Source organism: Theobroma cacao, chromosome 2 (assembly GCF_053813885.1).
Source record: "Theobroma cacao isolate CCN51 chromosome 2, ASM5381388v1, whole genome shotgun sequence".
In the NCBI taxonomy this organism is placed as follows: domain Eukaryota; kingdom Viridiplantae; phylum Streptophyta; class Magnoliopsida; order Malvales; family Malvaceae; genus Theobroma; species Theobroma cacao.
The window spans coordinates 7260684-7284779 of record NC_142640.1 but is presented as its reverse complement, the minus strand read 5'-3'; the positions used below and the strand labels follow the sequence as shown (position 1 = coordinate 7284779).

The 24096-nt window shown below is 37.2% G+C and overlaps 1 protein-coding gene and 2 pseudogenes across 2 annotated transcripts; 2 read left to right on the top strand and 1 right to left on the bottom strand.

The window, feature by feature from the left end:
* Positions 1–9447: 9447 nt before the first annotated feature.
* LOC18608286 (uncharacterized) lies at positions 9448–15737 on the bottom strand. The gene is made up of 12 exons (XM_088803770.1): positions 14736–15737; positions 14532–14610; positions 13122–13853; positions 12868–13020; positions 12359–12778; positions 12208–12279; positions 12052–12123; positions 11896–11967; positions 11632–11811; positions 10414–10883; positions 10144–10323; positions 9448–10057 (listed from the first exon to the last, which is right to left on the bottom strand). The coding sequence occupies exons 5-11, from the start codon at positions 12380–12382 to the stop codon at positions 10305–10307; spliced, it is 909 nt and encodes a 302-aa protein (XP_088659896.1). The 5' UTR covers positions 12383–12778; positions 12868–13020; positions 13122–13853; positions 14532–14610; positions 14736–15737; the 3' UTR covers positions 9448–10057; positions 10144–10304.
* On the top strand, positions 15705–17467 carry LOC18608285 (7-deoxyloganetin glucosyltransferase pseudogene; annotated as a pseudogene). Its single transcript, XR_016024612.1, has 2 exons — positions 15705–16151; positions 16306–17467. The product of XR_016024612.1 is annotated as a 7-deoxyloganetin glucosyltransferase pseudogene (transcript).
* A 3714-nt stretch (positions 17468–21181) lies between these two features.
* On the top strand, positions 21182–22043 carry LOC18608284 (polyadenylate-binding protein RBP45C-like; annotated as a pseudogene).
* The last annotated feature ends 2053 nt before the right edge of the window (positions 22044–24096 follow it).

The following is a 24096-nucleotide window of genomic DNA, read 5'->3' as shown; positions in this document are numbered from 1 at the left end:
TAAAGCTGATGATCAAACTTTAAGAACGAATATGAAGATCAATAAAAGTAGACACTGCAACATGCTCTTATCATCTCCAAGATATATGATGAAGGAATGAATTATACTGAAAGGCTGATCATTGAAAGGTTGAGTCAAACCATCTTGACTCTTCTAACATTTGGGTGGCCATGATGGATTGCTAGATCCCAATCTTGGTCTATGAACTCTGGATAGTTAACTTGATTAATGATAAATTTAAAGTAGTTTAAATTTATCTAATTATAAGTTTAACTTAAAAATTATATGTTGAGTTCATTGCCAACATGTTGGGAGCCTAATGGGTTACACACCTAAAGTGAATGTTGAAAATAAAATGAGAGAGGTGATTAAGTTGGACTTAGTCAAATTAGAAGTTATGAGCTTCTCAAGCACTGATTAAAATTGTTTAATTAAGTTGTGCCTAATTAGCTAAATTGTTTAATTAAATCATTGGGCTTAATTAATTAAATTGTTTAATTAAGTTATTGTGCCTAATTAATTAAATTAAACAATTAAGTTATTGGGCCTAATTGATTAAATTTGTTTAATTAAGTCATTGGGCCTAGTTGATTAAAATTGTTTAATTCAATTGTTGGGCTTAATTAATTAAATAGTTTAATTAAGTTTTGGGTCTAATTGATTAAATTAAACAAGTAAGTTAATTGGGCTTATAAAGGACTTAATTAAATTATTTATTCAAATTATTAGATTAATTAGCAATTACAAAATAGTTTTGTAATTAGGGTTTAAAATTAATCCAAAGTCTAAATACCTTGCTATAGCCTCCAAACAAAGAGAGTGGAAACGGCTGGACAAAAAAAAAAAAAAGAGTGAACGGCTCATTATAAATTCTTGTCTTGCTGTTCATTGTGTGTAGAAAAATAGTTTTTCATTCACTTCATTTTTTTTTTCATGTTTAGCCCCACAATTTTGTGTGGATTATGAGTTTATGAAACTCATCTTTGCTAGCACATTGTCAAGGCATAGCACTCCCAATCCTTAAAGAAGGATTTTCTCATTCATTGGTGTGGATTACCATTAGAGGCTGCACAAGGATTCCTTGGATAGCTTTGGTTTGCAACAACCGGGCTGAGGTGGTTGAGCTTTTTGAAGGTTGATTTGATGGTTTAACAAAGGATTCATCAACCTTTGTTATTTAGGTAAAGTGATATGATCATATACTTTTATTTTAATTTAATTCTATACTCGATTTGGCATGAAAGAGATTATAAGAAGGTGAGGTGTAAATTTATTTTTTAAATTTATTTTCGTTGCGTTTTATTTGTATATGATGCATGATTAGCCCTCACCCAACAAGAAGGATATTCGAATGCTAGTTGGATTACAAGTTTAAAGGATCATGCTTCCATAAACGAATGGATTGTCATGCTTGGTGGGGGTGTCATTTCTTGGCGGTCCAAGAAACAAATGTGTATAACAAATTTTACTATAGTATCCAAATTTATTGCATTGGTTGCTATCCCACAGAAGCTGAATGGTTAAGAAATTTACTTTATGGTGTACTTTTGTGACCTAAATCAATCTTTCCAATTTCTATTTGTTGTGATAGTGAAGCAACTCTAGTAAAAGTATATAGCCAAGTGTATAATAAAAAGTTTAGACATATTCGCTTAAGACATAGCTATGTCTGACAATTAATTTTTGATAGAGTGATCACTATAACTTTTGTGAGGTCTAGTGAAAACTTGATGGATCCTTTGAGGAAAAGTCTTACTAGAGATCTTGTAAATAAGATCTTAAAAAGAATGGATTAAAAGTCACTCATGGTGGAAATTTGACTCAACGTTTGGTATAATGTCAAAAGTCTTGAGTTCAATGAGAAAAAGTACATAATCTGTATATGATTGCTAGCACTATTATATAATATATTATATTCCATCCCAAGTAAAGTGCGAGGTACTTATAATAGTAAGGAAATGATGAGTTATATATTCTTGATAAACCCATAACATAAATTTGTTAGAATGCTTTAATTATGGGACATTCTTGATGGGATTTACCTATGTGAGTGTGAAATGTGATCGCTTCTAGGAGCTAAAGAGCTTGGCTTTAACTGCACTCCTAAAAAAAAATGCAGACGCATGGTCATAAAAACGTTACCAGATATTGTGCATTCATTAGTGTTGAAATCATTGTGTAAGATGTGTTCGGTTAACTAAATGGAATAGTTGGTTCAAAGCATAGTCTACCATGCAATTTTGGTTAACTTTAGCATATTTTCAATTTATTTTTGTTGTCTAAGTAAATAGGTTAAGCCATTCAATTTATTTTTAACTTATTCAAAAAAATTTAATTTTAATGTATAAGTTGGGTAAAAAATTAAAGGAAAATAATACTTACGAATATATGTAAGACATATATTAGTAGTAGTCATTTATGTATTAAATGGTGAAAAATCATGTGATTCTAACTTTTTTTCTTAACTTAACAAAACAATATTTTTAGACATAAATTAGAAAAAACAGTATAAGAATATTATAATAAAATTTTGCATTACGTTTGGAGAGTAGATTTAATATAATGTCAGTAGCTAAATACGTAAATAAGTCCCCAAACTATACCAAAAAAAGTCAATTTAACCCATATCCTTTTATTACTTTCAAATAAGTAAAAAACTTTTATTTTGAGTTAAATAAGCCCCTCACACTAACCATTAACTAACTTTCGTTAATCAATAGTACAATCAATAATTTTTTTTGTCACGTCATCTTTCACATAGCTTGTTGATATGTCATCATGATAACGTCAATGTCACGTGGCAGATGATGTGATAAAAATATGTTGACTAGGAATTGGTTTTTTCCTTTTTACCATCTAAATGTTCAAAAATTATTAGTTAGAGATTTGAAACAAAAAATTAAAGAAAAAACTAATTGCTTCAAATTGACTACCATATTTTTTAAACTGATTATATCCTTCCTAACAGAAAAAAAAAATCATTCACTTTCAACATTCCCTAAACCTAACGTACTTTATATATAGAATTTTCAAAAATTGTAAAAGATGTGAGAGAGAATCTATTATTGTTTTTAAATAAATTCAACACCATTAGGTTTTTCTTACGGATTCTAGGAAAGGAAAAAGTATCGGATTTTTTTTACAGATTCTAAGGAAAAGAAGAGAAAGATTTAACTTTCTTTTATAGATTCTAGGAAAGAGAAGAGCATTAAATTTCCCTTACAGATTGTAAGGAAGAGAAGAGAAGGATTTGACTTTCTTTTACTGTGGAACAACGTTGTATATTTTTATTAGTTTCAGTCTTATAAACGTTATGAATCCTACTTTTTCTCTTTCTCATCTCAAAATTTTTTCTAGATTTTCTCGTATTTCTCTACACCAACTTTCAGTTGAGCAACAATGGTTTCAATCAAATTGGAAAAGTTGGATTAAGTTTTTTTTTTTGTTAGGAATAATGGTTTTAATTAAGAAGATGATAATTAGTTTCAAACAATTAGGTTTTTTCTTTTAATTTTTTATTTCAAATCCTTAACCAATAATTTTTGGACATTTAAAAAAAAAACCCAATTCTAAATCAATAATTTTTTTATGCCATGTCATTTGCTACTTGGCATTGATGTCATCAAAATAACATGTCAATATGTCACGCGGCAGGTAATGTAGCATAAAAAATTACTAATTGTACTGTTAACTAAGAGAAGTTAGCCACCAGTTAGTGAGAGAGGTTTATTTAATTCAAAATAAAAGTTTAGGGACTTATTTGAACGTAATAAAAAGATAAGGATTAAATTGACTTTCTAAATATAGTTTGAGGGCTTAATTGGTATTTAGTCAATGTTGACCATATCGAATTTCTTTGGAACTTTTATAACCGTCTCCCATCCTCGTTTCACCCGGAGTTGTAAGAGAGAACATAATTGGCTTCGGCATTTTGGCTATAAAAGTTAGTAGTGGCTATCCACCCTGGTTGGACTCTACAAAGTAACAATACACAAAGGAAGAGATGAGTTCCTATACATTAGCCGATAAACCTCATGCTGTATGTATTCCATATCCGGCTCAAGGTCACATAAATCCAAGAGGAAATTGTGAGAGAAGGACTTCATGATAAGGTGATTTCAGAAATAATCGTCCATATAAAGTTATCTGTTTCTACCCAAAAATAAACATGAGTAGACCAAAATGCCCTTAAAAATATCGTTTCAAATAAATGCTCAGCTGTTTGAGCTATTTGCCTCCCGTTAGAGAGAAAATGAAAAACATTAAAAATAAATGTGCGCAGCTGTTTGGGCTCGGTCATCTTTCTCTGTCTCAACTCTGGCAAGTCTCTGTTGAGCACCATCGTTGTCAGCTCTCTCAGATCTCTGAACTGTATGAGCTTTGTCAACTCTCTGTTGAGCACCATCGTCATCAGGCTGTGGTCTATCTCTCGGCATCTGACGACATTGTCGTAGATTAACACACCTTATAGCAGAGATGACATCAAGGTACCTGTTATTGGGTTTATTTCTGCAACACACTTAAATTTCTGAAACATTTGGTGTAAATGATAAGATGGGTTAGAAACATTGCCCAAAGTTGTTACACGCCATGCATATATAACATGAGTGAACTGTTATTTTAGCGTGTCACGACTGTTACTGGCGTGTTGTGGGTTAACTAGTTATTTGGGTTGTTAGCGTGTCATGGCTATTCTTGGGGTGTGGTGGGTTAATTGAATTTATGGGTTTGTGGCGTGTCATGGTTGTTCCTGGTGTGTCGTGGGTTAACTGATTTTTTGGGTTTTTAGCGTGTCACGGATGTTGGTGTAACCAGTCAGTAATTACAGTGATTGGCGTGTCACGACAGTGATGCATGGCGTGTAACGATATTGATTCATGGCGTGTCACGACATTTGACTTGATATGCATGGCGTGTTACAACATTTTACGTTATTTGCATGGCGTGTAACAACATGACTGACAAATTTTTTATCACGGCATATATTGTGTAAAATGATTGACAATTTTTTTTTTCAAAATTTCAGTGGGGTTCCAATTATGCGACTTGTGATAAGACACAGTGGTCAGTGGGTGGATGGTATTTACAAGGGTGGTGAGTCACAAATACGGGGGTTAGGAGTGATTTGTCGTTTGTGGGCTTGATGAAGTTGGTTGAAGATGTTGTTGGGGTAAACTCAGAAATTGACGAGATTGAGTTACATGCATTGATCAGTACACCTGGAGAGCTATCACGACCAATTATCAAGGACGATGAGGATGTTGCATTAATTTTGCTAGAACAGAGGAATGTTCCGGCTGTGTATGTCAGCATTAAGGGATGCCAAACAAATATCTTGTCACATGGAGAAATTGGACAACATGGTAATCAGCTCAATCAAAATGAGATTTACAATGCTTCACGTAAACCACAGCATTCGGTCCGTAACCCACAACAATGGCAATTGAGGTACGCACAAGAGTTTGTGCAGCCCAGTAGACAGACGATATTTACAGAACAGTTGGCTGCACAATTTCGATCAGGATGTGCATTAAACCAATTTCTTGCTTCTCTTGAACAAATGCAACGATCGGGTGAAACTGTAGAATGTGTAATGCCATTGTCAAATGAGAATACGACAGTTGAGGACAACAATGTGAGGTTGGAGGGTGACACTGCGTCGCTGGAGTATAATATTGCATTTGATGAGGGAAATGAGGATTTGTTCGCTGCCGGTGAAGATAGATTTGATCACACTTCAGATGATGGGCTTTAACAATCGCAAGATGACAGTTCAGACGATGACTGCCTTTATGACAGTGACATTCCAATTTGCAATAATGTTGAAGGCGAAACGGAACCTGTTAGAGGTGTTGATGTAGGAGATGTTTAGTGTGATGACCCCATATACAATAACCCTATTGCTGGTGAGAACGGGATTCGTTCCCTTGATACATTGCTCGATGACAGTGATCAGGAAAGGGGAAATGCAAGGATATCTCGTACATGGGTAATTGCAGGTGCAAAAAGGTTCTCATTCCAAACAATTACCACTGAGGAGTCGACATGTGCCGAAAATCGCTTATACAAAGGAAAAATGTTTTCGTCGAAGGCCGAGTTGAAACGAGCTTTGAACATGTTGGTTATAAAAGAAAAGTTTACGATAAGAGTAAAAAGGTCATGTAAAGCTCGTTATGAGGTTGGTTGCAAGGACAAGGCATGCAAGTTCAGTGTTCATGCAACGAAGTTACCTGATAGGGGAGAATATTGGAAAGTTCAGAAATTCCACAAAGTTCACACCTATATTGTTGATGGTTTGCAAGGGCGGTTTCTAACTACGAGTCCGAAAATGATTGGTGAACTTATGTCACACAAGATTCGGGCTAATGGAGTAGCATTGAGACCTAAGGACATAATTTGTGATATGAGGGTTCAGTGGGGATTGGAATGCTTGTATGGTAAGGCTTGGCAAGCGAAAGAGTATGCGGAGAGGCTTATTTTCGGTCCACCGGAGGAGTCATTTCAGCTACTACCATCGTATTTTTATATGTTGGAACAAGAAAATCTTGGCACAGTGACTGCAGTGGCTACTGATGAGGAAGAGAGATTCAAATATTGTTTCTGATCATATGGGGCTTGTATCGGGGGTTTAGGGATGTGATGCGTCATACTGTTGCAATTGATGCGACAATCTAAAAGGCAGGTTCAAGGGTGTTCTGTTTGTCGCTGTATGCAAAGATGCGAACGAGTGCGTATATCCAGTTGCGTTTGGCATCGACCATGTTAAGGACGAAGACTCGTGGATGTGGTTTCTTAGCAAGCTGCGTGATGCGGTTGGTTGTCCTAAAAATACTATGTTCATTTCTGATCAGCATCTCGGCATTAAAAAAGCAATCCAAAATGCATACCCAGAAGCTCACCATGGTTTATGCGGTTACCACTTGAAAAAAAAACTTTAAAAACAAGTTCAAGCGCGACGATGTTTGTATGTTTTTCACCCTTGCTCGAGATTGCTATAAGGTGGCCGATTTCAACAGACATATGAACCAGATATAGCAGATTCACCTGGGAGCCCACGCGGACCTTATGAGAATAGGGCCTAAGAAATGGGCACGTGCGTGTTTACCGGCAAGGTGATACCAAATGATGACATCCAACATTGCGGAATGTGTTAACTCATGCTTGAAGCATGCAAGACAAATGTCGATCACTGTTTTGATCGAGTTCATCAGAGACATGTTCCAGCGTTGGTTCCATGAACGGTACGAGGAGACCGTCAAGGTGACCACACCCTTCAACCCTTGGGTTGCTAAGCAGTTGAGTAAAAGGTTCAATGATGCACATCGCTTTCTAGTTAAGCCTATGAATCGAGTGGAGTTCGAAGTTAAAGACGGGAAGATGGACGGACTTGTAAACCTGTCCAAGAAAATGTGTTCATGTTGTGAGTTCCAAACAGATTTACTACCATGTAGCCATGCCATTGCAGCAATAAGGTCAGAATATCTTTATTTCTTATTTGAACCATAATTGACATAGCATTTACATTGTGCTTGAAGATTGAGTTTTTAGTGTTTTTCAATAAATACAATCTTGAAGCCATCGAATTCTGCGCTGACTACTACAAGACAACCATTTTCGTGGAGGGTTATTCAGGATCCATTAGGCAGGTAGGGCATCCTAGTGAGTGGGACATCCCCCCTCATGTGAAACAAATTGTCGTCTTGCCCCTACCTTGGCGAAGCCAAGTATGAAGACCTAGGAGGAGAAAGATTCCATCAGCTAGTGAAGGCAGTCGAGCACGAAGATGTTCGCAATGCAAGAGGTACGGGCATAACAGACAAAACTGCCCATACCCATTTGCAGTTCCATCCACAAATCCGACACCATCTCTAAGTCAATCAGCGACTCCACGACTGCGTCGACCCAAAGCATGTTCAAGTTGTAGACAAATCGGTCACTCACGCAACAACTGTCCAATACGAAGGACAATGTCTGATAATGTAGGGTGTGTTGTGAATGAAGACAGCTTGACCGCCTAACTAAATGTGCCTGAAAATTGTAGTTGAATTCGTTTTGCTTTACGGATTTGTCTGCTCGATCATTTTATGATGCACTTTTAGTTACGGACTTTGTTGCCAAACATTTCAGGCAGATAAGCATGTCAAGGCCTCTGTCTGATCAAGATCGTGTTAAAGTACATTCTTACATTGTTTGTAAAAATGTTTCCAATTACAATCTCCATCAGACAGGAGCCATGTATTTGTTTATCTGCCTGAAATGCTTGGCAACAAAGTCCGTAACTAAAAGGGCCTCATAGAATGACCGAGCAAACAAAATGTCAAGATCTTCATACTATATGCGTTGGATCTGCAAAACATGATACAGATGCACCAGTGAGTTAGGCCATAATGTGCAACAAGGTATACAGAAGAAATAAATAAGGAATAAATGTGAGACACGCCATGCATAATAAGTAAAATGTTGTGACGTGCCGTGCATATCAAATAAAATATTATAACACGCCATTCATAACAAGAAAAATGAAATGACATGCCATGCATAGCAAGTAAAAGGTTGTGACACGCCATGCATAATAAGATAAACTTGGTGACACGCCAAGGATAACGAGCAAAATATTCTGACATGCCATGCATAACAAGTAAAAGGTTGTGACACGCCATGCATAACAAGTTAAACGTTGTAACACGCCATGCATAACAATTAAATTGTTCTGACCCGCCATGCATAACAAGTTCTGGTGTGTAAATTTAGACGTACGATTTTATAATTGCAGGATAGAATTGTGGCCTGGAAACAACTGGAAAAATAAGGGAGGATGGATACAAAACAATTTCATGCTGGAAGCAATTAGATGGATGGAAAAATCTATATATTCAATGTTAATCAATGTAATGTTGGATTGGTGCAGCCGGTGTGCTGGGAAGAGAAAGATGATGAACCTTAAAATTAATTAATGCCAAACTGAGGTGACACGCGACAGCCCAATTCTTATGACACGTCGATTGGAAGCAGATTAATGGCGTCACACGCTGAGTATCTGGAGATTTATGGCGTGACATGCCACGGCTCAATTGTTCTGACACGCTGAGTGGAAGCAGATTACTCGGTTGACACGCCAAGTGTTAGTGGATTTACGGTGCCACACGCTGACTTATTGCAGAATTTTAGGGTGACACGCTGAGTGCAAACAGATGTATGTTGGGACACGCTGACTGGTATCATGTTTAAAGTGTCACATGCTGACTTCTTCCGACTGTGTATCAAATTAAATATATTGTATATAGAAAAGGAAAAAAATTCTTGGTATCAAATTAATTGTGTATAGGCAAAAAATTAATTGTGTATCAAATAATTTTACAAAGTATATTGTGTATATAGAAAGAATTATATCTATTTACAATGAATTGTATACAATAAATTGTGTATACAAAAAATGTGTATAAAATGAATTGTATAAAAAAATTTATGTGTACCAAAAAAATTATGCAGACAATGGCCTATATGTTCAGGGTTTGCTCTCACAACTGTTGAAAAAAATTTTTAGAGCATATTGCCGACGCATTTTTGCAATCATATTTTGCTTAATTTCGATATTTTCTAATTGCAAAATATGCTCGATGTACCCTATCATGAACATACAGCAGCTGACACTATCATTCTGCCGATGCACTTTAGCTTTTGGTAAATGAATATCCAATGGCATCGGCGTCAAATCCTGTCTCTTCCGACGTATGTTGTTGAAATAACCGGCTTGGTGGCAGATGAATGGCATCATTGTCGTTAAGGGTGTCATCTGACCTGCACGAACTCCGTTATCCTTAGCATCTGAAGTTATTGCTGAGTCCACGACCTTGATCGTCCACCTCACCAAGTCGATCTTCGCAACCACCTAATGCCCACCAACGTTGCAAGGCGCGAGGATGAAATCAACATCTTCCCATTTTTTGGCGTACGTTGGCCTTTCACCCTCCACATAGCCCGACAACTCATCTGGAATTTGCATTTTGGCTCGGGCATCTTCTATTGGAAATTCAGTGTGTAGCATACGAATGATGTCCTGTGAAAGATGTAAACATTAGCTTACACTTCAAGCAATCAAAAACTTAGTATTTATAGAATTGAACAATTTTCAAATAAACTTACGAAGAATATCTTGTCAACCATGGATGCACGGGTAGTGTACAGCTTCGACTTCGGCCCTGTCATTCGCTTGCAGAGTAGGCTGAGGCATGCATGGATATGTTCACTTGTCATTTCCTCATTGGGATCCTTTAAGGTTATGAAAAAGTCAGCCCCTTGATCCCCTAAGATGCCGACGTTACGCTTACATATGTAACATAATTAATTTCATAAGTCTTGGTGGATAATTGTTTCATTAAAAAACAATATTTGTAATTTTATTTACGAGCTTACCTCGCGGACTCCTCTTTCTTGAAAGCTTCGTAGTCTTCTACGATTTTATCCCTCACATCTCGACGGGTCACTAAGGGGTCGACGAATGGGCTTGCCATGTATTTGCTCGCCATTTTCAGCCGTGCCCACTCAGTTGGGTCTGAAATTTTTGCTGCACCATGATGGACAGCAGATGACTTTAGTGACGACGACCTTATCTCAACTGCATCAAGAGTGCTCTCACGATAAAGAACGATAGCTTCTGTTGCTGCGTCGATGAATGCATCGGCCGGAGGAAGATGCTCTCCTTCAGCATCATTTGACTGAAGGGTGACATCCACTGCCATAGCTTCTTCGACGACGTCATCTACATGAGTTACGTGCTCTCCATCAGCACCAAGAACGTCATCGTCAATGTCAACACCAGGTTCATGATGCTGTCCATCATCAGCATCATCGTGCTCTAGACCAGCACCGTGAGATGGACCACTCTACAAAATTGGAAAAACTGTTAGGGAGCTCACAAAATACCACAACCAATAAACTGTAAAAGGTTATGACACGCCATGCATAACCAGATAAACTTGGTGACACGCCAAGGATAACGAGGAAAATGTCATGACATGCCATGCAAAATAATTAAAATGTTGTGACACGCCATGCATAACAAGATAAACTTCGTGACACGCCAAGGATAACAAGCAAAATATTGGGACACGCCATGCAAAACAATTAAAATGTTGTGACACGCCATGTATAACAAGATAAACTTGGTGACATACCAAGGATAACAAGCAAAATGTTGGGACACGCCATGCAAAACAATTAAAATGTTGTGACACACCATGCATAACAAGATAAACTTGGTGACACGCCAAGGATAACAAGCAAAATGTTCTGACAAGCCATGCAAAACAATTAAAATGTTGTGACACGCCATGCATAACAAGATAAACTTGGTGACACGCCAAGGATAACAAGCAAAATGTTCTAACACGCCATGCATATGAAAATCAAACGTTGTGACACGCCATGAATAACAAGTAAAATATTGTGACACGCTAAAGCTTACACGGCAACAACTAACTATAATACAAATGTCTTGACCCGCTAATGACCAAAAACTAGTTAAACCACTACCACTTGACCCCCAAAACCAGCAAAACCATCAAGAAAACACAGTCTAAACAGTTGCTAAACGTAAACCATCAAAATACAAGTGAAGATAGAATAACGTACTTGTGATTTAAGGCCGTCAAGAATCCAACCAACGATACGGTCCTCAATCGTATGCATTGCTACACTCAATGACTGAATTGAAACCTTTAGCTCCAACATATCTTTTTCATGCTTGCGCATGATCTGTCGGAGCTGACGGGTTGTGACTGCTCCGACATTGACTATTCTCGACTGAGTCAACTATAATAACATATATAACTGTGTTATTCAATAATCATATATGAAATTATTGAACATTAACCGTTACAACTTTAATATCCTAACCAGCGGCTCGTTAGTAGTCTGCGGTGGAGCCTGACCGATCGATGCTTCAGGACCTGTCGTCGCTTCCGCATACTGCAATTACATATTTAACTGTGTTATTCAATAATCATGTATGAAATTGTTGAACATTAACTGTTACAACTTTAATATCTTTACCGTCCGCTCGTTAGCAGTTTGCGATGGAGCCAGACTGATAGATGCTTCAGGACCTGTTGTCGTTTCCATAAACTGCAATTACATATATAACTGTGTTATTCAATAATTATGTTTAGAATTGTTGAACATTAACCGTTACAACTTTAATATCCTTACCGCCGGCTCGTTAGCTGTCTGCGGTTGGGCTGGATCGATCGGTGCTTGAGGACCTGTCCTCGCTTTCGTAAACTGCAATTGCATAAATTACTATGTTACTCGATAAACATATGTGGGAATGTAGAACACAAACCGTTAGAATCGATCTTACCGATGGGTCATTTCCACTCTGCATCTGAGGAGGATCGGTGGGTGGTTCTGGAGCTGCCGGCCCATGGTCCAACTACAAACACAGAAATGTTATTCGATAATCACAAATGAAATTAGAGAACACAAAACCGTTACAATTGTCCTTACCAGTTGTTCACTGCCTTGACCATGGTCGTCCCCTTCATCCATCAACTCATCAACTAAAGCAGCAGAGGTGCGCATCCGCTTCGTGCCACCAGAGGCTCTTTTCTCCTTCAAGCTTCTCCTTTTTTTGCCTCGCACCTAAGCCCCAATCCGACCAATCCTCCATGTGCCTTATTGGCACGTACTCGTTACCCTCCGATAACGGGACATCAAGGTCCACAAAATATTCCCGGAAGGCCTTATCTGCGGTGGGTTCCAAAGTCTCCAATGCCCACAACTGTGAATAAACAAATAAAATATTGTCATTATCGAATAGGAAAAATTATTTTACAAATATAACGCAAAAATTAGCAGTTGTTCACTTACTTTGTCAGATGACTCTAACTTCTGAATTGTCTTGTAGAAGTCTTTTGGCTTCTGATTGCAATCCCATCTGCACATTCGTGGGTGGACGTTATCTTTCGGACCAGAGAGGGCAACTATTTTTCGGAGGGTTGGAATTGCCTCCATTGCCCAGAACTGCATGTCAAATGTAACCATTATCATACCGTCAATCATAAACGACTGCACCCATAAATTTTTTGTTCGAAAGGAAACTAAAAAATATTACGTTTTAGTACCTGTATCACCCATGCGAATCCGTAAATGTTGTAGCGTAACCGAGTTTCCTTTGTCACGCTCAAGTCAGGAACTTCGAACCCCTTCAAAAGGTAGTCCAAGGTCAGCTTCCAAATATAATGCCCCCATGGGAAGACATTCCAAGCGTCGATGTCCTCCACCAATGACAGCAACCAAGGCGTCACCCGTCTACGGTAGTCTTAACCAAATAAAATGTTATTTGGGATCAAGATGAGTGTCATCTTGGTCGCATCTCCTGGTCGCTGAAAGTTACCCCCGCGGAAGGTATCAAGCAAAGCCTACAGCTTAACGCTGTCCTGCTCGTTCCAGTATCTTGCATGAATTCCATCCATAGCTACGTCGTACGGTTGTCTGAACACATCGGGCATTGGACCAAACTTTAGCTAGGTGATGAGGCAGAACTCCTGCTTTGATAGCCGCGCCTTGCTCTTGCCAATGGCAAACCATAGCTCGTGGTCCATTGACTGCCTCTCAGTGATCCGACGAATCATGATGCTGTGCAAGAGACCGGCGTAAAAGTACCCCTGTGGATAGACGTCTAGGAGCATTCCGAAGCAGGTACACTTAACTGAATCGTACTCCTCCTTTTGTTGGAGAGACTTTGTGATGTAATGCAACTGCGACCACTTACAGTGAGTGTTAATTGCGACGTTGAACGCCCACTTCTCCCTCGACACGATCAACAAACTGTCAAGATCCTCATACTGTCTGTGCTGGATTTGTAAAATATGGCACACATACACCAGTGAGTTAAGCAGTCATGTGCAACAAGGTACATTGAAGATATAAATAAGGAATAAATGTTGTGACACGCCATGCATTGCAATCAAAATGTTGTGACATGCCATGCATAACAAGTTAAACGGTGTGACACGCCATGCATATCAAGTTAAAGGTTATGACATGTCATGCATATCAAGTAAAATGCTGTCAAATGCCATGCATAACAAGTAAAATGCTGTCAAACGCCATGCATAACAAGTAAAATTCTGTGACACGACATGCATATCAAGTAAAATGCTGTCAAATGCCATGCATAACAATTAAAATGCTGTCAAACGCCATGCATAACAAGTAAAATGTTGTCAAACGCCATGCATAACAAGTAAAATTCTGTGACACGACATGCATATCAAGTAAAATGCTGTCACACACTATGCGTATCAAGTAAAATGCTGTCATACACTAATAACTAACTATAATAACAATGGCGTCACACGGTAAACACCCAAAACCATTATGGCTTAACCACAACAACCATCAAACCAGCAAGAAAACACAGTCTAAACATTTGCAAAACAAAACAAAAAACCCGAACATATCAAACAAACCCAGGAAAAAACCAAAAAATTAACGAACACAAGAATGTTGCCAATTTGAGACCCACTGACCTCTTCATTCATGGCCGACATTTTTACTGGTGTTGTGGTTTCGTTTCGCTTGCAAAGAGCCTTCTCGAACACTCCGGTACTAGTAGGAATGAGAAATGAATCACACAGACGTTACAAATTTTGAATAATAACTGTTTAAAATGAAAAATGGCATTCTTTATTCTGAAAAAGGGAAATTAATACAATGGAAGTTCAAAGGATTACCACGTTAACTGCCTGCTTTTTTTTTCTCTCTCTATTTCAAACCATGACGTGTCAGCTGCTCAAGCACTGCCGTGTCAAGCACTCTAAACCATGACCATGGCGTGTCAACTTTTCAAGCAATGCCATGTCACACACTCTAAACATGACTATGGCGTGTCACCGACTCTGAACTCTGGCATGTCACAGATTCCCTCCATGGTGTGTCACTAACTCTTAACTCTAGCGTCTAACAGATTCAATCCATAGCGTCTCACCAATCCTGAATGCTGGCGTGTCACAGATTCCCTCCGTGCCGTGTCACCAACTCTTAATCTGGCATGTCACAGATTCCCTCCATGGCGTCTCACCAACTCTCAACGCTGTCGTGTCACACATTCCCACCATGGCGTGTCACCAACTCTTAACTCTGGCGTCTCACAGATTCCCTCCATGGCGTCTCACCAACTCTGAGCGGTGCTGTCTCACACATTTCCAACATGACGTTTCACAAACTCTAAACCCTGCCCTGCGACAGCCATCTAACATATGGCCTGCTATAGCAGGACCATTTCCTGCTTTGGATTCACATCTTTCTCCTTTCAATTCACCATCGTATCAAGGATTTCTGGTTTCACATCATTAGCCAACCTTTCCATTCATGACGACCTGTTCCTCGTTCGATTTAATATAGCTCTTTTCTTATTATCTGAATGCCATGTCCCAAATCTCTGAAAACCCATCTCATGCAACATTATTTTGTTTTGCACAACCTTCGGAAAAAAAATTTGGATATTTTGCACAATCAATCTTTGCATATTTATTTTTTTTCTCCCATTTTTTGCCTGTTTGAAAGTGTACGCTAACGAAGACGGCCCATTAAGGGCATTTTTGTCCCAAAATCTCTTCTGATGGCTAAAAACAGTTAAGAGTATCTTGACGGTTATTTACAAAAACACGTTATTTATAAGGGCTTAAAAAAAAAATCCCCTAAATCCAATACTAAAGCTAGCAAAATTCCTCCACCATAAAGGCTTTTACATAACCTTTGTCAACACTGAGTACAACCATAAACGCCTTCGCAAATCTAGAGGTCCAAATTCACTTGATGGTTTGCCAGATTTTTGCTTTGAAACCATCCGAGATGACCTCCCACCATCTGATGCTGATGCCGCCCAAGACATTCGTTCTTTATGCGACTCCATTGCAAAGAATTGCTTTGCCCCGTTCCGTAATCTCCTTTATAAGCTCAATAACTCGCATCTTCAATTGTCCCGCCCCTCACCTGTGTTGTCTCGGATATTGGCTTGCAATTCCCTATCAAAGCAGCTAGAGAATTGGGCATCTCTGACATAGGTTTTTGTACAACCAGAGCTTGCGCGAATCTTTGCTATGCCCAGATTCCACGTTTGGTTGAAGAAGGGTTAACCCCTGCTACAGGTATAGTGCTCTCTACGGATCAATCAAATCAAAATTTAACATTTCTATACGTGGTTTGATGTGAAGGAATGACGATGTTGTTTAGCTAGGGTGTTCTGTTTTGATTTTGTTGCTTACAGTTCTTGACACAATTTTAATTTGTTCGAAATTGCAGATGCAAGTGTTATAACAAAGGAATATTTAGAAACTGTTATAGATTGGATTCCTGGGATTAGAAATATCCGTTTCAGAGATCTTCCAAGCGACGTTAGAACCACAGAGCCGAATGATTAGATGCTAAATTTTATCCTCAGGCAACCACCGGATGGCTATAGAGCTTCGGCTACCGTTTTCAACACTTTTGACTCGTTGGAACAGGACGCTTTGGATGGTCTCCCGGCCACTCTTCCTCCCATTTACACCATCGGTCCTCTTCACTTACTTGTTGATCAGATCAGAGATGATCATGAATTGAAACCTATTGCTTCAAATCTGTGGACTGAACAAACTGAATGTATCAAATGGCCTGATTCAAAAAGACTCAACTCTGTGGTGTATGTAAATTTTGGCAGTGTCGCAGTAATGACTCCCGAACAACTAATAGAAATCGCTTGGGGACTAGCTATTGGCAAAAAGCAGTTTTTGTCGATTATAAGGCCTGATCTTGTCACCGGTAAGGCAACGATTTTGCCACCTGAATTCGTCTCCGAAACTAAAGATAGAGGCATGTTAGCGAGCTGGTGTTCACAAGAACAAGTCCTCAAGCACCAGTCAATAGGAGGGTTCTTATCTCACATGGGATGAAATTCAACCATCGAAAGTTTATCTGCTGGTGTGCCAATACTTTGTTTGCCATTTATTGCAGATCAGCAAACCAACTGCCGGTTTGCTTGCACGGAATGGGGAATTGGCATGGAGGTTGATAACAATGTAAAAAGAGATAAAGTGGAGATGCTTGTTAGGGAGTTAATGGAAGGAGAAAAGGGTGCAGAGATAAAGGCGAAGGCCATGGAATGGAAGAAAAACGCCGAGGAGGCATCCAGGCCTGGTGGCTGTTCCTCCCAGAACTTGGAGAAACTGTTCACCAACGTCCTTGTCTCAGAAAAGCATATAAATCACTTAAAAATGGATAAGAACAAACATTGAAAGTCCCTTCCATGAAGCTTGTACTTGAAGCTCAAATTGCCAGGGTCAGCTCCACTATTTCCCAAGTGAGTGTTGTCATCATCATGCGGAGTGATACATCCTTGCCCATTAATGTTGATGGTTATACGGTTAGAGTGAAATAAACTGAACTCTACTTGCAGAAGCCATCGTTGCTAAAGAAGCTTGCAAAACGGTAAGATTAAAGGGATCGGACCGAGTTAGAGTTTAAGTTACTGTAGTGATATATATATATATATATATATATATATATAGAAAACATTTACATGTTCAATATGAATTTAATAAATCATAAGACAAAATATATTGTACATAATATATGAAATTTAAATTCACATTGAAGTTAATTTTTAAGGTGTGAAAACATCAAAAGAATATAATCAGTCACTTACATGATTTGTCAAGTTCACTTTCAAACAGTAAATTAAAAAATTCTTTTACTTGTTTAATATTTAAAAAAATATAAAAAAATCAAAACTGAATTTACTAACAAATTTGATAGATCCATCAAAGAGGACAGCTGCTTTCCTTTCGTTAACAGACTAATCCACCTTTTCATTTGGTGGCCTTCTGCTGATTGCTGTGAGAAAGAATGCATTTTTTTGACAATAGAAAGCCAGTTGTTAATATCATTAATTCTGGCTGTTGTTTCCCATTTCGTAGAGCTGTCATCTTGAGCACCTGGTGTGTATATATATGATTTTCCCTATGTTTGGCTAGAATGTAAATTTTACAAAGTGTAATTTCTTATTTTGAAATTTGAATATGATTTTGTTTAATTATATATTTATATAAATATCTTTGTGAATACAAAAATAAAATATTTCGTTTGAAACAGATATGAGAAATTGTATATATATATATATCTGATATGTGTTTTGGTGAAAGTGAATATTATCGAGTTTGTGTCACGTGAGGTAGTGGAGTGGGTTTTGCAATTGTATAGTGGGGTGCCAATGCTGAATTCTGAGCAGAATTTTAAGTTGAATTGTGCGGCACTCGGATATGGAGAAAAGAGGCAAGATGAGGGTCCTGATTACATAATCTTTGTAGGGATTTGGCCGCGGATGTTTCAAATTATATGTTGCAAGAGACTTTTAAAGCTGTTTACCCATCTGTGAGGGGTGCCAAAGTTGTCACTGATAGGACTACAGGACTGTCAAACCCTGCTTTGTAAAATAATTATAATGTCATTCACATGCTCGATGGAATGTTTGTATATTTAAGAAGTTCGAAAAATCGTTAAAAGACGATATTGCCCCTAATGGTACCATTGAGTCGATTAAGCCTCGAACTAGTTCAAATAGGAATTTTAAGATGAAATTAAGAGTTTCACAGTTCAGGGATGACTCAAAATGGTAATTAGGAGTTCGAGGATCAATTCGGAGTCAAACCGAAATTTTTACTATCTAGGGGCAAAATTATAATTTTTTCACCCACGGATAAAATTTGAGATTTTGAGAGAATTTAGATCACATTTGACAAATTGGAGAATGGTATGAGTATAAGGGATGAAAAATATGTCTATAGGCAATTTTTCAATTTTTGGGGTAAAAACGTAATGTTTCACTTTACGGGGGCAAAAGGGTAATTTTTAAAAATTTACTCCACCAAAACTTTAGAAAAGTCTAGAAATTTCATGGAAGACATGGATAAGTGAAGAGGATTGAGCGGTAGAAAAAAAAGTCAAAAAGATGGCTACAAAAAATAAAAAAATAAAATATTCAAAAAGTAAATAAAATAATAATATTTTATTAAGCCTATTAAAAGGCTTGAAAATTCCAGAATTCTTCATTTGGAGGGTCAGCCAAAACCAGCAGGAGAGAGAGAGAAATAAGAACAAATCCTAGAGTGAGAAAATTCAAAGAAAAAGTGTGATTTTTCAAGGAATGAAGTGTTTAAAGGTATGATTTTTCAAGCTTAGCTTAAGATTTATCATTTCCATGCATTTCTCCTTATTTTTCATGGTTAAATTATGTGTTTTGATGATGGATTCAAATCTGATCATAAGGGTTTAGAGAGAGAAAGTTGTTAGATTAATTTGATTTTGAACTATGTTAGTGTTTAGTGTTAATTTAGCATGTTTATGAGTAAAACAATAAGAAAAATATTCATTTTCTCCATGAATTTCTCTAGGCCGAATCTAGCCAATGGTGTGTGAGGATGAGGTTGACTTTATTTTAAGAGAATTAGATGGAAAAATGATGAATTATGAGGTTGGAAATTAAATGGGAATTTTTTGTGCAAAAAATTGAAATTTTTACCCACTAGGGGTAAAAGCGTAATTTATGGTCCGAACTGATAAATTGGACCACATTCACAGTCATTGAGGTATTGTGGATATAATTGGATAATTGAAATTGAAATGGATGGACTTGGAGTTGAATTGGAGATTTTAGAAATTTACACCGTGTATAGGCGAGTTAGGTCGGACACTGTGATTAAGCAATTGTCCAAACATTTCACACCCTATCTAGTGCATACGCATGGATAAGAGCTTGAAATAATATATATTGATTTGACACAAATTATTGAATTTTTTTGTGTCATGTATTGTGGATAGGTGATGAGCTATCTGATACGGGTAAAAAAAACTACACCCGAGGATCGAAAATAGGAGTATATCTACTCCTAGTACAGTGAGTAAACTTACTATCATCTTAATTATCTAGAGTAGATTTATTTAAATGTGTGATTTTATGAAAAAATGGTTTAATTGAAAAATTATTGTGTTTTATGGGAAAATGAGATTTTATAAAATAATTTTATAAAATTTTTACAAATTTAATAATGATTTCAAAAATAGAGTAATTGGAGACCTATACTATGATTGTGTTGTTTATCTATGATTTTACATTAAATGGCTTATAATAAATGTGGGTATGACTGGTTATTTTTATGATTTTAAGAATAAGTGAACTGCTTTGATTTGCCTTGAATGTGTTAAGTGAGCCATGTCATACTATTGTGATTTTATTGGTTGGTGGATTATAAAGTGGGCACTGCAGTAACGAGGGTTCCGTGGGCCAACCTAATTAGAGGGGCACGGTTCCCAATTATTGAGCTTACCTCGATTGGAGAGGCGCGTAGGATAACTCCCGAAGTAGGATTTGAGTACACTTCACGCTGGCCACCACGTGAAACTGAGACTCAGCCAACGCCAAGGAACGGCTGTGTTGTCAGAGGTGAAATGTATTTGTGTGTGTGACAATAAACAGCCTTGGCGGTCTCGGTAGGATGCCTTCGCGGGGTATCCCCGAGAATGGATTTTAGCAAGGGCTAAGTTTTTGAAAAGTACATAAGCCATGTTGAGTAGTTGGATGAAATCCAATTATTTACATGGGTTGGGATGAATTATTTTAATTGTCTCCTATTACTTGGTTTTAGATTATTTTGATGATGTCTGTCTACTCACTGAGATTTTATAATCTCACCCCTTCTTTCTATACATTTTTCAGGCTCATAATAGGCAGTAGACTGTCAATTGCATCGAGAAGTAAATTTCGAAGTTGCATCCTAAAAAGCAAGGTTATAGACTTAAACCTTCTCAGTTATTCGGGGGCCCACGTGTTATTGTAATTTAAATTGCATACTCCAGTTTTTTTTATATTACAGTATGTATAAATTTATTTTATTTTTATGTGCAGAAAATTAATTTTTGATGTTTCAAAAATATATATATATATATATTGTTTTACATTAAAATAGATTATTTTAATTAATATCTTTATTTTATTTTATTATTCAAAAAGAAAAAAGAAGAAAGAGAGAGGAATGGAAAAACTGGTACAAAAGTCTTGCGAGGTCTCAAAAGGCATTCGGGAGAAGAATATCTGTCAAGGCTTCGCGGCGGTTGTCACGGACTCGATGGAAGTTTCGGGTCGTGACAACGGTCTAAAGGTTATGGCTTTGTGAACTTTGGTGATGAAACTGAGCAGATTCGTGCCATGACCGAAGTGAACGGGATTTATTGTTCAACAAGAGCAATGAGGATTGGACCAGCTACTAATAAGAAGCCAGCCACTGGTCAGCAGTATCCGAAAGCTTCTTACCAGAATACTCAAGGATATCTTGGCGAGAATGGTCCAAATAATACCATAATATTTGTTGGTGGTTTGGATCCCAGTGTTTCTGAAGACCAATTAAAACAAATATTTAGCCAGCTTGGTGAGGTAGTTCATGTAAAAATTCCTGCTAACAACCATTGTGGTTTTGTTCAATATGCTAACAGGACTGGCGCCGAGTAAGCTTTTTGAGTTTTGAATGGTACCATATTTGGAGGAAGTAACATTCGACTTTCATGGGGACTAGTCCTTCAAGCAGAGAGGCCCAACCAGATCAGGCCCAGTGGAATGGTGGATATTATGGATATGCTCAAGGATTTGAAGCATATGGACATTCACCTCCTCCCCAAGACCCTAACATGTAGCACGGGGAGTCACGAGCAGCCAGGAGCTTACCAGCAACCACAACAGTGAGGTGCCGTTGCTGTACCGTGGCTCGAAATTGGCCCACTATGATCCAGGGCACTTCACGTGTTGTTTTGATCCGACATGTTTTAAGGTTGTCGGTTCTCAATGGCTGGTGCAGAATGTTGTGGTTTTTGTTTCTTGAGGGGGTCATGTTCCTTCATCTTTTTTCTTTTTGTTTTTTTCCTTTGCTTCCCTTTCTTGTTTCATCCCATCTCTTTATCTCTCTTCTATGTGATATTGAGTTTTCTAGTCTATGGGCAATGTTGTTGCTGTTTAATGGTTTTTAATATTACGCTTCCTATTTTTTAAAAAAAAAAACATTTTATTTTGGTTTCTAGTAAGATTATGTTATGATTTTGCCAATAAAAATTAATTATTGGTCATATCGACATGTATTTTATAATTAAAGATCGGCTCAAACTGTGCTATTAGAATAGTGATTTATATATATATATATTCAGTACAATCAATAGTTGTTTTTGATATATTTATGATTTATGTTATTAGGGTTAATTGTGGTTTTTGATGTTGTTATGACTTATATCACATGGGTTGCTTATGGTTTCTATTATGATTATGACTTATATCACATGGCTTAAGTGTGGCTATAGCATGTTACAAGAAACTTTTAAAATTTGAAATATTGTGAATTTATGTTTGTCAATTATCTGAAAATGTAACTTTGAAACAATATGATCCTAAATGAGATTTCTCAAATTTTGTTTTAATATCTATATATATTTTTGAAATTAATAATATTTTGACTTAGACGTTTTAAGTATACTTAATCTAGCTGAAGTGATGTCATTTACTTACTGAGTCGTTGTACTCATTCTTTTAATTTTTATCATTTTTACAAATTTTGATATTTTTGCATCTTTGGGAAATTAAATTTATCCAATGAGAACTTTGGTTAGCAAGATTAGCATTTGCCTATATTCTTGTATAAGCTTTGATATGAGTATTCTATTTTGGTTAGTGAAGAATTATTAGATAAATGAAAATTTAGTTTTTTTTAGAGAATTGTGTTTTTATTATATTTGAAGACTCAAGATTCTGTAATCCATAAAATTTGAAGAGATTTTTTTGAAGATATTACATTTGTTTTAATATGATATTTATTACCTTACATACTTATAGGGAGGAGTCCTTGCTTCTAATCAACTATGCAGACCTTATCTTGACCGAAGGAAGGCCCCCGAGGATTCTTCTCATAAGGCACACAGATCAAATATAAACACGCAGACGGCTTGTGCAAAGCCCATATCTCTATAACTCACATGAATAATTTTAGACCCTTTTTTTTTTTAAAAGAAGTTTTATTAAACACTAATTAAATGAGAAAAATTAATCCCTAACATATCCTTCATGAGAAAAGATATAGTGTCTATGGGTGGTACATCATAAAATTTGTAATCTTCTTCTATGAATAAGCTTTTGTTTGTTAAGAAGTCAATGAGAGTGTTTCCTTTTCTAAATATGTATCGTGTTTTTACTTCCCATTAACGCTGGAGTAGATTTTAGATAGTTTCAATCAAATCTGAATTTGAGTACGGATTACCCTTGAGGGAGATTATGGCTTGCACCACTAACTTGTTATCAACTTGGAGCTCTATTTTGCGATAACCCAATTCCCAAGCAAGGGTTAGACCTGGATAAACACCCCACAACTCAGCTCGGTAAGCTGCGCATCTACCTAGCTTGACCGAAAAATCACCAAACCAGTCTCCACCGCCATCTCGAAACACTCCACCAGCTGCTGCCAAGCCTAATGATCTTCGAAATGCTGCATCTGTATTTAAGGTTAACCAACCATTTGGAGGTGCTGCCCTTTTAAAAATACTACTTAACTTTTTTCAGTACTTTTTGAAACCGACACTTGACTATAAGAAATTAAGTTATAGATGTGGTATATGTTAATTATGTCCTAAATCCGTGCACTTGGGACGTGACACTTATCTTTCCTGACATTTTTTAGCCACCGAATACTACCATTCAATTCAGTACACTGGAGTTTCAAATTATTTTGTCATCTTTAATTGGCTCATGAATCATGTGACTACGGTCGGACTTTTCAACTTTTAGATGAATCAATAGCAAAGGACATAATTTTGAGGTTAGAAAACAACTGGGACGGTGGAGCCTTCTCAAGGATATTTTGTTTTCAAAGGCATCGAGAATATTTTCATTACTTGAGATAATTACAAAATATATATTTTTGTGGTAGTCGCACAGGTTTGCTCTCGATTGAGTGAAAATAAATAGATATATATATCTCCACAAAATTTATTTGGCTTACAGTACATGTGGGGAAATGCTGCACCAAGCCA

Excerpts from the sequence above, each read along its gene's own strand:
- LOC18608286 (XM_088803770.1), bottom strand. The coding sequence starts at position 12,382 with ATGCAGAGTGGAAATGACCCATCG. Across the intron at positions 12,124-12,207 it reads AGACAGCTAACGAGCCGGCG|TTTATGGAAACGACAACAGG; the intron begins GTAAGGATATTA and ends ATGTAATTGCAG. Across the intron at positions 11,968-12,051 it reads AAACTGCTAACGAGCGGACG|TATGCGGAAGCGACGACAGG; the intron begins GTAAAGATATTA and ends ATGTAATTGCAG.